This window comes from Calliphora vicina, chromosome 5, assembly GCF_958450345.1.
Source record: "Calliphora vicina chromosome 5, idCalVici1.1, whole genome shotgun sequence".
Classification (NCBI taxonomy): Eukaryota; Metazoa; Arthropoda; class Insecta; order Diptera; family Calliphoridae; genus Calliphora; species Calliphora vicina.
In genome coordinates, this window is record NC_088784.1 from 42,731,661 (window position 1) to 42,745,734 (window position 14,074).

At 29.6% G+C, this 14,074-nt stretch overlaps 1 protein-coding gene across 1 annotated transcript; it reads right to left on the minus strand.

The window, feature by feature from the left end:
- Positions 1–6,196: 6,196 nt before the first annotated feature.
- LOC135961902 (uncharacterized) lies at positions 6,197–11,860 on the minus strand. Its single transcript, XM_065513547.1, has 4 exons — positions 11,735–11,860; positions 11,292–11,651; positions 11,068–11,222; positions 6,197–6,441 (listed from the first exon to the last, which is right to left on the minus strand). The coding sequence occupies exons 1-4, from the start codon at positions 11,804–11,806 to the stop codon at positions 6,297–6,299; spliced, it is 732 nt and encodes a 243-aa protein (XP_065369619.1). The 5' UTR covers positions 11,807–11,860; the 3' UTR covers positions 6,197–6,296.
- Positions 11,861–14,074: the final 2,214 nt, after the last annotated feature.

Sequence of the window (14,074 nt, forward strand, 5' to 3'; positions counted from 1 at the left end):
GATAGCGGAGTCGATTAAGCCATGTCTGTCTGTCTGTCTGTCTGTCTGTCTGTCTGTCTGTCTGTTGAAATCAGTTTTCTGAAGACCCCAGATATCTTCGGGATCCAAATCTTCAATAATTCTGTCAGACATGCTTTCGAGAATTTTGCTATTTAAAATCAGCAAAATCGGTCCACAAATGGCTGAGATATGAGGAAAAAACCAAGACAACCTCGATTTTTGACCTATTTTTTTACCTATATAAGACCATAGTAAGTTGGACCTACAATGGGTCAAAATCGGGAAAAAATTTTGAACCCGAATTTTTTTTTTTTTTTTTTTAAATTGAAAAAACAAAAAAAATTTTAAAATTTAAAAAATTTTTTTTTTTAAATTTAAATTTAAAAAAAAAAAATTTTAAATAACAATCGAAAATTTTTTTTTTCCAAAAAATTCAAAAAGCAACTGGAAAAAAAAATTTTGTTTACCTAAAAATATTTAAAATTTTATAATTTATATATATAATTTGGTGAAGGGTATATAAGATTCGGCACAGCCGAATATAGCACTCTTACTTGTTTTTTTTTAAATTTAAAATTTTTTTTTTTTTTTTCAATTTTTTTTGTGAAAAAAAAATCGGGTTAAATTTTTTTTCCGATTTTGACCCATTGTAGGACCATATATACGTCGTTGCAAATGTCTTTGAAATATCTATCAGTAGATATCCATATTGTCTATATTAATGCCTTAGTAATCCAGATATAGGTCAAAAATCGAGGTTGTCTTGGTTTTTTCCTCATATCGCAGCCATTTGTGGACCGATTTTGCTGATTTTAAATAGCAAAATTCTCGAAAGCATGTCTGACAGAATTATTGAAGATTTGGATCCCGAAGATATCTGGGGTCTTCAGAAAATTGATTTCAACAGACAGACAGACGGACATGGCTTAATCGACTCCGCTATCTATAAGGATCCAGAATATATATACTTTATAGGGTCGGGAATGAAAAATGTAGAAATTACGAACGGAATGACAAACTTATATATACCCTTCTCACGAAGGTGAAGGGTATTAAAATATATTTTTTTTAAGCACTAATTTGATTTACATTTTTTATTATATTAGCAACACTATTTCTGTTTTGATGTTGAAAAAAATAGAAATTAGCCTAATTGGGCAGTAGCTGCAAACGAAGTCGTGTCGTCGTGAAGTTGTTTGTGCTGTCGTCAAAAGAATCGTCTTCATATAAACGTATGTATTCTATTTTTGACAGATTGAAATCGGAAACCTGCTGTCTTTAAAGGCCCATAATCATAGTCAGAAATAAAGTATATTTTAAGAGAAATAAAATCATCTTTACTTAAGAGTGGACTTTAGGTCTACCATAGACAAGATAAAGTATACTTCTGACGCTGAAGTCGACTCTAAATATAAAACTAGCAGAAGTTGTTTTTAACAAGTGTGTCCAGATTTCACATGCGCAAAGAGGAAGTGTAGTCGAGTTTAAGTTTTGAATATGGACCTCATGACCCAACCAGGAGCGGGACCAGGGGTTCCCAAAGTAGGACACCTCGGGTATGTTCAATTTTTAAAATGATCCTATTTCTTCGTTTGTGTTCCGATTTAAAAAAATTACACATACAGAATCTCCTCGTCGAGCACTATATAAAACCTCGTAGCTATCAATTATCTCTTATAGCTTAGGAGATATTCGCATTTGAAAATTTAATTTTCAACATTTTTACCCACCTTACTCCAGTTTTTTGGTGACCGCGGTTCCAAATATTCTCCGATTTTATCCATTTTTCTTTTATAGGATTAAAAATAGATCTATATATCAAATAAAGAAAGAAGTGTTTAAAAATCATGACTGAGTCGAAAGTGACATGCATTTGAATATAAACAAGTAAGAGTGCTATATTCGGCTATGCCGAATCTTATATACCCTTCACCTTTGTTGTGGATGCATTATTATTTTTTATAATTAGTACATATATACATATGTATGTACATTGCCCACTTTCAGCGTACAGCATCCTAAATTTATCAAGAACACAAAAAACAACAACAACGCCAAACGAAACAAAACACCAAAAGAAAAAACAAAATACGCAAGGCAATGAAACCAACACACATCCAAACATACGTTTAATTGTATAAAAAACAACCACAACGCCAAAAGAAACAAAACACAAAAAAAAACAAAAAAACGCAAAGCATGCACACCCAAACATACGATTTGTTGTTTTTTTGTCAAAAAAACCAACACACAACCAAACTAAACTTTAGTTGTATAAAAAACAACAACAACGCCAAAAGAAACAAAACACAAAAAAAAAACCAAATACCCAAAGCTTGCACATCCATGCATACGTTTTGTAGTTTTTTTGTCAAAGCATGCAATACATTGTGTTTTTTGATGAAATTTTCAGAGGTTGTCTCGGATTTTTGCTCATATCTCCGTTATTTATGGACGGATTTTGCTGATTTTAAATAGCAAAATTCTCGAAAGTATGTCTGACAGAATTGTTGAAGATTTGGATCCCAGAGATATCTGGGGCCTTCAGAAAATTGATTTCAACAGACAGACAGACAGACAGACAGACAGACAGACAGACAGACAGACAGACAGACAGACAGACAGACAGACAGACAGACAGACAGACAGACAGACAGACAGACAGACAGACAGACAGACAGACAGACAGACAGACAGACAGACAGACAGACAGACAGACAGACAGACGGACATGGCTTAATCGACTCCGCTATCTATAAGGATCCAGAATATATATACTTTATAGGGTCGGAAATGAAAAATGTAGAAATTACAAACGGAATGACAAACTTATATATACCCTTCTCACGAAGCTGAAGGGTATAAAAAATTAAAGAAGGCGATTTTTCGCAATTTTTTTGGGAAAAAAGTACTTTTATTCTTTTTAAGTTATCTAAAAATTTTCTAAGAGGATGTATAATGAATTTGTACTTTTTGAAAAGCTAACTTTACGCCAAATATTTTAAATGGAAAAAACATTTATAATTTTTGATACCGACGGGATCAGGTCCATTCAAAAAATGCCTCTTTTTTATGTAAAATTCAACTTTAGGGCAAAAATTTTGAAATCGCATACTCGATATCAAAATATAATAACCTATTTTAGATGGCCCAATAAGTTTTTAACTATTTTGTAATTAAAAAATCCCATTTTTGGGATTTTTCAAGATTTTTTTGGGAATTGCGGGAACTTGATAACAAATTTCAAAATTTGTTTTTATTTTTAAATTTTAAATAGAAAAATCTACATAACTGTGAAATTTCATTAAAAAATATTCATAAATAAAAATTTTATTTCAATTTGTAAAAAATAAAATTTGTATCTATGCAAAATTCAATAAAAAGCATTTTTTGTCATATTTTTCAAAAAAGTATTCCATGAATTTTTTAATTGTCAAAAGTTATATACATTTTTGAAAAGTAGACAAAATCCTCTATCCATTGATGTATAACATGTCTACTAGAGTGACAATCAGTTGTATGGAAAAATTTTTTTGTTAAAATTTTGAAGAGTGCCGGGTGGAATATTGTGACACTAGGTCTAAAAGTTAAGTGTTGAAAATTTGAGCCAAATCGGGCAACGATTTCTGGACGCGCATCGATGTCAAAGTTTAGATATATGCAAAATTTTACTATTTATATGGAATAAATAGGTGAAACTCGTTAAATTTCTGCATTGTTTTCTAGAAATGTATAGATTTATTTATATTAACGAATATTACATTAAAAAAATTTTTCGAAGTTAACCCTGCATCTCCTTTGGGTCAAAATGACCCAAAAACTGTATTATCGCCAAAATTCGGAAAAAATGCAAATTTTTCAGATATTTTAAAAATTTTTCTACTAAATAAATAATTTTGCAATTGAATGCAAAAGAATCGAAATATATACGTAATTATCGCTGTAATGAGGTATAAATGATAAAATTTGGTTAAAAAATGTTAAAGTTATTACAAATTCGCCAGACCATTAACGTGTTTCAGGCCACTTGAACAAAAAATTTAGGAAAAAAATTAACATATTTCGAGAAACGTTAAAATATTAGCTAATTTTTATCTAAAATATATCCGTATTTACTTGTGTATATGTTTTTGTCTTCGTAGGATACCGTTAACCTATTCACAGGTATGGCCAAAAAAATTATTTTTTTTAACGGCTGTTTCAAATCTCCATTTTCAAATTTTTAAAAATTTTCTTAAACAAATTTCAGAATTTTTTGATCATCACATTGGGATTTATTGATATCAAAATAGGGAATAAAAATATGAAAAAATTATGTCAATACCTCTTACAGTTTTTCCGTACCTGCGATTTAAATTTTGCGATTTTCAAGAAAAACAAATTTTTTGCCCATATTTAGGCGAATGAGCCCAAATTCCTTAATGTTATAAACTTTAAGTAAAACTTATTCATAATATTATAATCCTGGTAATTTTAATTATGGTCTGAAAGTTTTACTAAAATCGGAAAACGATAACCTTAAAATCGTGAAGGTCAAAGGTCAAATTTTTCAATATGTGGAATTTCTAATGAAAAGATAGCGAAATGTTATATGTTTTTGGGCCGATTTTAATGAAACTTGAGGAAAGTATAGCACAAAGTCCAGAATTTAAAATAACAGCACAAAAATGGAAATTAACCCCTAGCAGCACTTGGGGTCCAAATTACCCTCAACTTTTAAAATCTCGGAAAACACAGCCATTTTGACCCCAAGTGCTCTTAAAGGATTAAATCCATTTTTGCACTGTTGTAGTAAATGTTAGACCCCAATGTATATTTTGCTCAAGTTTCATTAAAATCGGCACAAAAATATATAACATTTCGCTATCTTTTCTTTAGAAATTCCAAATATTGAAAAATTTGACCTTTGACCTTCACGATTTTAAGGTTATCGTTTTCCGATTTTAGTAAAACTTTCAGACCATATTTAAAATTACAAGGACTATAATGTTATGAATAGGTTTTACTTAAAATTTATAACATTAAGGAAATTGGGCTCATTCGCCTAAATATGGACAAAAAATTTGTTTTTCTTGAAAATCGCAAAATTTAAATCGCAGGTACGGAAAAACTGTAAGAGGTATTGACATAATTTTTTCATATTTTTATTCTCTATTTTGATCTCAATAAATCCCAATGTGATGATCAAAAAATTCTGAAATTTGTTTAACAAAATTTTTAAAAATTTTAAAATGGAGATTCGAAACGGCCGTTAAAAAAAATATTTTTTTTTGGTCATACCTGCGAATAGGTTAACGATATCCTACGAAGACAAAAACATATACACAAGTAAATACGGATATATTTTAAATAAAAATTAGCTTTTATTTTAAATTTTCTCGAAATATGTTAATTTTTTTCCTAAATTTTATGTTCAAGTGGCCTGAAACACGTTAATGGTCTGGCGAATTTGTAATAACTTTAACATTTTTTAACCAAATTTTGTCATTTATATCTCATTACAACGATAATTACGTATACATTTCGATTCTTTTGCATTCAATTGCAAAAGTATTTATTTAGTAGCAAAATTTTTTCAAAAACTGAAAAATTTGCATTTTTCTTTGATTTTGGCGATAATACAGTTTTTGGGTCATTTTGACCCAAAGGAGATACAGGGTTAAATTCCAAAAAAAAAATTTTAATGTAATATTCATTAATATAAATAAATCTACATATTTATAGAAAACAATGCAGAAAGTTAAGGAGTTTCACCTATTTATTCCATATTAATAGTATAATTTTGCATATATCTGAACTTTGACGTCGATGCGCGTCCAGAAATCGTTGCCCGATTTGGCTCAAATTTTCAGCACTTAACATATAGGCCTAGTGTCACAATATTCCACCCGGCACTCTTTGAAATCTAAAAAAAAAAAATCGGCTGTCACTCTAATGTCTACCTTATGTTTTTTACGTGTCAAATAAATTAGGGAAAACTAAACAACTCACTGAGAATTTACCTGGTTGGCTCATGAGGTATGTATGTGAAATTCCATTCAAATCGGAGTAAGGGTTTAGAAGTTACAGATTTATTTCCATATTTTTTTATTCTCATACCACTGTGCAGCGTGTTTTTTGAAGTGTGTGTATTAAAGGAGAGTGACTACATATTTAAATTGTTGTGTAAATTTGAATAAATAAAACTACTTGGCGCTTTTATTGCAATTTAATAGAATCCAGTTTATTTAAAGGAAATAAATCCCCGTTTTTAAAAGGGGATCATTTGTTGTACAATATAAGGTTTATATAGTAGTTCACTCGCCTGGTGAACTCGTATTAGCACCACATCCTTCCGGCTGTTGTTTGACACACTTATTAAGATTAACATCGTAAAAACCATTTGAACATTTCATAAGAAGTGCCTCTACATCATCGTCAACTTTTTCGCAATAGATATAACTGAAAATAAGAAATTGTTAAATTTAATAATGAAAACCCTTTATGAAGAAAGTATATATTTTTTTAGTGAAAATTTAACATGTGTTTTTTATTGTAACAAAAACAAAATATATTTAAAATTTTCACTCAAATGTGATATAGAAACTGGTAGTAAATAAACATTTTAATTATAATGATAGTATGTATTAGTATATTGTTTCAGTTTGTTTAAGGTGTTTACAGATGACTATACTGTGTATTAACACTTTTCAAGTTGTGTTGGTATTAATTGTCAATTTGTTTGGTATTAATATTTTTCTACAAATTTATTTTATATTTTCTTTAAATGTTTTTGGTTTCTTTATTTGTATTTATAAAAATATACCCGATACTTATGGAAATAAGTTTTTGAATTGTTTTAAAACATGATTAATACTGAGTATCGCCGTCTGAAAATAATAGTAATATGTATGTATTTGGTAACACAGATAAAGTCTATTGCCAAAAATCTACATGTTGTTCATGTTTCCACAATGTGAATCACACTCTGGGTGATTTCTTTAGAGTTTTATTCTTGCTTCCGCTTTATGTTTATTTGTTAATACTATTTACCTATTCAAATCTATTTATAAATTAAGCCGTTTTTATACCTTTCACATTCGTGAGAAAGGTATATATAAGTTTGTCATTCCGTTTGTAATTTCCACAAAATAATTTTCTGACCCTATAAAGTATGTATTAGGGTGATCGATTCTTCGACATTTTTTAGAAACCGGTTTTAGGTTTCTTCGAAAAATTGCAATTTAAAATAAACCGGTTTCGGTTTTTATATAATAACCGGTTAACCGTTTTTTTTTTGGAAAAAAGTTTTATTTATTAAAATAATAGTGATTAAAACAATTTTGATTACTTCTTTTATCTTTCATAATTGAAATTAATATTTAATTTTTTAGAAAAGTGAGTGGTTGATATTTTTGATATTTTATGATTTTTATTTCATTTCAAATGTCAGCAACTATGTTAGGTTTTTAGAAAAACAAATTGGGAAAAAAAGGTCTTAAGGACTTAAGGTTTCAGAGCTTTGGTAGCTCTAATATATATCTATCCTTCATACTTGCTGTACTACAGTTTTTCTTATCGTTCATGTGGTCTTCGGGTAAAATGTTACCCATTTTGAAATTAAAATAGCATTTTTCTAAAAATGAGTGGTTGATATTTTTGATATTTTATAACTTTAATTTAATTTCAAATGTTAGGTTTTTTAAAAAAAATCTATTTTCTATTTGGGTCAAATTTGACCCGAAGATCGTTAACGTCAGTAAATTTGAAGACCTTATGAAGGTAAAATAATCTCTTAGGAATAAGTAAAACACAGTTTAAATGCTTTGGAGTGTATCGATTTTTTTGTTTTTATAAAACTAGACATTGAAAATTATCTTTTACTTAGTGTATTTGTAGGACATATATAAAACAAAGAATTGAGTAAGTTTTCAAGCTTTCCGGATCACTTATGACATTTTCTAAATATAAACAGTCTTCTAAAATAGTTGATGTATTCCTTTAATTTTTTTTTTGGATTTTGAATATTTTTTAAAGTTTTTAATACATTAAAACTCATAAAAACACACATATAGAAAAAAACCGGCTTTTCGAGGAGAAAAAGCCGACTTCTTCGATATTCGAAATGTGAGTTTTTCAAAAAAACCGATACCGACCTTAGCAAAAAAAAACCGGTTTAACCGGTTATTAAAAATCGGGCCGATCACCCTAGTATATATATTCTGGATCCTTATAGATAGCGGAGTTGATTAATCCATGTCCGTCTATCTATTGAAATCAACTTTCCAAAGCCCCGAAATAACTCACATACACGATTCATAAATCGAGAAAATCGATCCACAAATGGCTGAGATCTAAGGAAAAAACCAGGACAACCACGATTTTAGACCTACATATATCTGGATTACTAAGTCATTAATATATCCAATATGGATATGTAATGATAGATATTTCAAAGACCTTTGCAACGACGTAAGTTTTACCTACAATGGGTCAAAATCGGAAGAAATATAACCCGAATTTTTTTTCACCAAAAGTTTTTTTTCGCTAAATATTAAAAAAAATTTAAATTTAAAAAAAAAAAATCGAAAAAAATGTTATTCCAAAAAATTAAAAAAACTACTTTGGAAAAAAATGTTGTTTACCTAAAAATATTTAAAATTTGTATTTTGAAGTATATTTTGGTGAAGGGTATATAAGATTGGGCACAGCCGAATATAGCTCTCTTACTTGTTTATTTATAATTTTAATTATTTCGGTATCGGGAGTTTAGGGATAAAGAAATTTTGACAAACAATGATTTCTGTCGGACAAAATTTACAACAATTTTTAATATGTATTGATATTAAACAGATAGTGGTTAGTGATAGTGGTTTCTTGTTTCTGCTCTTATTACTATCGATATGCTCAAATTATTATTTTTAAAATTTTATATGAAAAGCACTCATAAAATTTTGTTCAACTATTTATACCCTACACCACCATAGTGGGGAGGGTATTATGCGTTTGTGCAGATGTTTGTAACGCCCAAAAATATTAGTCTAACACCCACCTTAAAGTATACCGATCTACTTAGAATCACTTTCTGAGTCGATTAAACGATGTCCGTCCGTCCGTCCGTCTGGTTGGCTGGCTGGCTGTCCATGTAAACCTTGTGCGCAGAGTACAGGTCGCAATTTTGAAGATATTTCGATCAAATTTGGTACATATTACTTTTTCGACCCAAGGACCAAGCCTATTGAAACTGGCAGAAATCGGTCCATTATTTCACCTAGCCCCCATACAAATGTCCCCTCGAAATTGGTCTTTATCGGTCATAAATGTTTAATTTATCTATGTATCTACACAAATTTCGCTCCAAATAAGTTTTATATATACAAAATTCATGTCACCAAATTTTGTTACGATCGGTCCATAATTAGTCATAGCTCCCATATAGACCCGCTTCCGAAAATCACTTTAACGTGCATAAATCGCTTAAAAATGTTGGTATGCACACAAAATTCAACATAGTTAACTTTAATATAGACATAAATCACACGACCTAATTTCAAGGTGATCGGTCCATAATTGGTCATAGCTCCCATATAAGGCCCACTTCCGAAAATTACTCATGAATATAAATTATTGATATTTTAAAAGAAAAATATTTTTACTCATTTACTTGGTGTAGGGTATTATATGGTCGGGCTTGACCGACCATACTTTCTTACTTGTTTTTAAATAAATTTTAATAAACCTAAATTATAATTGTTAAAACACAAACACTTGAAAAAATAAAATAAACAATTCAGAACATTTGTTTATTTTTAATATACATATGTACATTTTAATTACATTACTTTCACTTTTTCGTTTTACAAAGTCAAAACTTAGGGACTGGCTCTTTAAATGCGAACAAACAAAATTTATTTGTTGTTTTCAATATAAAATGAGAAAGAAAATGTTCGTTCTCATTTAGTGAGACAGGCCCTTACAAAAAAGTAATGGAATATTGTCATATTCATATTATTTGAGGATTGCATATGGACAATTCCACGAGAATGACTACCACGACTGAAAACCTGAAAACGCTTGAAAATTTGTTTCAAAATGATTTGAAGAGAAGAAAACACTAAAATATTAAGACCCCTTTCACACTAGGCAATTTAGTTGCGCAAGTCTCTTGAGTTTGTTGATGTCAGAGGTAATGTCGGGTTAAGGAGAAGAAAATGTTGCATGTTGTATTGTTGTTGGGCAAGAGACTTGCGCAACTAAATTGCCTAGTGTGAAAGGGGTCTAATATGTGTAAGTATCTAGAGCTTATTACAACATTTTATTGGGAAAAATAATAGTTTAAACTGACTATATTTAATTTTTTTAATTTAATTTGCATGTTTTAGGCTGAAATTGCAATTAAAACTATGCTCCCAATTAGCATATATTATGAAATTAATTTGACTCTGATTGTTTATTTGCTATTATAAAATTGTTTATTGAAACCGAATGTATATTTTCTATTATTTTTATTAGTTTTTATAAGATTGTTTTTATTTAAATATGACGGATTGTAAAGGAAAGATGCATATTTCGTTTAGTGTAAGAAATTAAAAGAAAACATGATGTCTCTCACGATTTGAAAATGTTCGCATATTTCTACATGTACCTAAAAATGACTTCCGTTCACGTACGATATACCCATATTTCGCTCGATATTTTGGACAACAATGTTTCGAAAGAACTTTTTATTATTTTAAAATATAGTACCCTCTGAATGGAACATAAAGACCAAATTATTTTTCACATACTCTTATTTTTGCAAAATCTATTCCACTCGATAATATGGAATTGCCCATATCTGATTTGACTAAAAGGTATGACAATGCGAACAAAATTGAGAGATCATAATTGATTAGTGAAAAACACAATCATTGGTTAATGACCGCCTAAATTTGTTTCAGGTTTAACTTTACAGTGTGTTAAGCTACGTTTAAGTAATAAGTTTAAAATTAGCTCTAAATCTCACTGTGTAAGGTGTTTAACTCACAATTTCAAAACTACTTATGGGTGAAGACACATTTTACTTAAATATTATGAACAAGTACTTACGTTTTACATTCAGTGTCATTGATTACGTAATAAATCTTCTTATTTTGTTCGTTATCTTTACATTTCTGTTTTAGATTAGATACGTTGGATGTTGTAGGTGGAGCAACTGTTGTGGCAATCGGTTTATCGTTGCTGCAGGTAGCAGAAAGTCCAAACTAAAAAAATAAAATTGAAGATTGTTACACATATGTATATGGGAATGTGCATTTAAAAAATAAACTTACAAAGTCAACAACACATGTTGGTGCACATATTTGTCCAGCTTTTACTAACATGTCGATGTTACAAATTGAACCACTTTCACAGGAACTTACTATGACAACCTCATTATCGATACAACGGCCGAATTGTGTTTTACTTACACAAGTGTATTTGCCATCTGTTGGGCACTTATTACAGGATGAATCGCAAATTGGTTTATTTGCAACAGATTCTGGTTCACAAATTTTATCGGAATTTGTACAAACATGATCTTCTGGGCAGTTGGTCAATGTTGACTTCAATGGCTTGCCATTCATACACAAGTAATAAGATGTTTTATCCACGCAATACGCCTCATTATCCGTCATGCACTCCTCACATTTCTTTAAAGACATACAATTTCAGACATCGGAAAAGATTACTTAACTAGATCTTTTATATACTTTCATATACAAATAATACATACATTTTCTCCAAGTGATATATGCAGGAATGTACAGAAGAGTGTCAATAAGATTAGTTTTGTATGAGGACTCATTTTATTTTCTCTTAGCTACTGATCGTGGTAAATTAAATTAGCTTTCGGCGGATGTATATACTTAACTGAAGCTATTACTGAATTTATTCCAAATTTATATCAAATCAGAGTTAAGATACCGGCGTCTTTATCAACAACCTTGTAATTAAATAATACATAAATGATTAATAATTTATTATTGTCGAAAATATTTTTTTTTATTTTGAAATAAATCCAATTCTGGATAAATTCAATGATAAACAAAAACATGGGCAGAGTTTTATTGCCATAGAGAAAATATGTTTATGTCTATGTTTATTGCCTTCAATAAATGTATGTGTCGCCATCTAAAAAAAAATCTATACATTCTACATGCATACTTAAGAATTTTCTATTGTTTTGTTACATATGGGCAATTCCACGAGAATGACTACCACGAATGAAAACCTAAAAACGCTTGAAACTTTTTTTCAAGATGATTTGAATAGGAGAAAACACTAAAATATTAATATGTGTAAGTATTTAGAGCTTATTACAACATTTTATTGGCAAAAATTATAGTTTAAACTGACTATATTTAATTTTTTAATTTAATTGGCATGTTTTAGGCTAAAATTGCAGTTAAAACTAAGCTCCCCATTAGCATGTAGTATAAAATGAATTTGACTCTGATTATTTATCTGCTATTATAAAATTGTTTATTGATACCGAATGTATATATTCTATTAATTTTTGTATACATATTTTTACAGAATATATATTGTTTTATTATAAGAGAAAATCTGTCACGTACGGTATGTCACGTACGATATTAAATTTTATTTTTTATAAAATCATCCAAAGATTGTTTTTATTTAAATATGACGGATGGTAAAGGAAAAATATTTCGTTCAGAAATTAAAAGAAAACAAAACGCCTCTCACCATTTGAAAATTTTCGCATATGTCTACACGTACCTCAAAATGACTTCCGTTTTATGTCACGTACGATATACCCTTATTTCGCTCGATATTTTGGACAACAATGTTTCGTAAGAACTTTTTATTATTTTAGCATATAGTTCCATACCTCTAAATGGAACGTAAAGACCAAATTATTTTTCTGATACTCTTATTTTTGCAAAATCTATTCCACTCTGTAGGCATACAAATATCACGTACGATGATATGGAATTACCCATATGGAAAAACAAAAAATTATTTAACATTTGAAAACGAAACTGCCTTGCAAAAATACTTCATATTAGAGGGTGTACGGTGCATTTTTTTCGGTTGTAAGGTGGTACACTCTAATGTACAGGCTATAAATTAGCCTCAAAAGTGAGTAACACCAGTATATTATTTGATTTTTGTTTTAATGATAATCATAAAATCTAGTTATCGGTTGAAATTGAATAATTTCGGTTTGTTGCAGATTAGGCCGTTTATTAGGTACGATTCTGAAAAAGGTTTAGGTCGGACTCTAATATGTTTCATTATTTAAAAAAAGGCTGTGTGTCCGTTTCAGAATTTTCGAGCAAAAGCGTTACATACATATATGGTTGAGATATGAGCAAAGGAATACGGCGATTTTGAGTAATAAAACGCCTTGGCGTTTTACGCAATCAACAGTTTCGTACTAGATTAAAGAAACTGGTTGCATTTTATCTTTAATCTAGTACGAAACTGGCCATAAGTATTAAAGGTATTTTAAACTCTTTCGAACGCAATCGTCTGTTTTTTTTTATAAAAAACACTTGTTTACAGTTTACTAAAGTGAAGAGTACAAAAGATTCGACACAGCCGAATATATCACTCTTACTTGTTTCCATTAACTCCAGTTAAAAATAGTTAAAATTTGTTATCTAGCTTAGATCGATTAAGTATAATTATGTTATTAATTATAAACGTGCCAAATTTATATTTACTTTGTATATCCAACACCAAAGATAATGGGGGGTCTATATTAATTTTGTTATTGGTTGTGTTTGTAAAACATAAAAATATTGGTTCTTATACAATTCTAAGATACTCTTGCTATCTATGTCCATTCATCAGTAATTTAAAGAATCGATATGGCCTAGAGGGTAGGACCTAGGAGGATGCAATTGTCACCCAATTCGAATGTGTGAACGTCTCAAAAACGTGAACAAATTTATTTTTACACAGACTATTCTAAAACTTGAACAAAACCTGGAAGCTCTAAAACGTGAACACTTTTTTATTCTTTACTTTATAACTGTTTTTTTTACTTAATTGGGAAATCCCCGAATTGAGTGACTTATTGGTTTATGTTACAGCGTTCTTTTTT

Excerpts from the sequence above, each read along its gene's own strand:
- LOC135961902 (XM_065513547.1), bottom strand. The coding sequence starts at position 11,806 with ATGAGTCCTCATACAAAACTAATCTTATTGACACTCTTCTGTACATTC. Across the intron at positions 11,223-11,291 it reads CAACATGTGTTGTTGACTTT|TTTGGACTTTCTGCTACCTG; the intron begins GTAAGTTTATTT and ends TTATTTTTTTAG. Across the intron at positions 6,442-11,067 it reads AATGACACTGAATGTAAAAC|TTATATCTATTGCGAAAAAG; the intron begins GTAAGTACTTGT and ends TCTTATTTTCAG.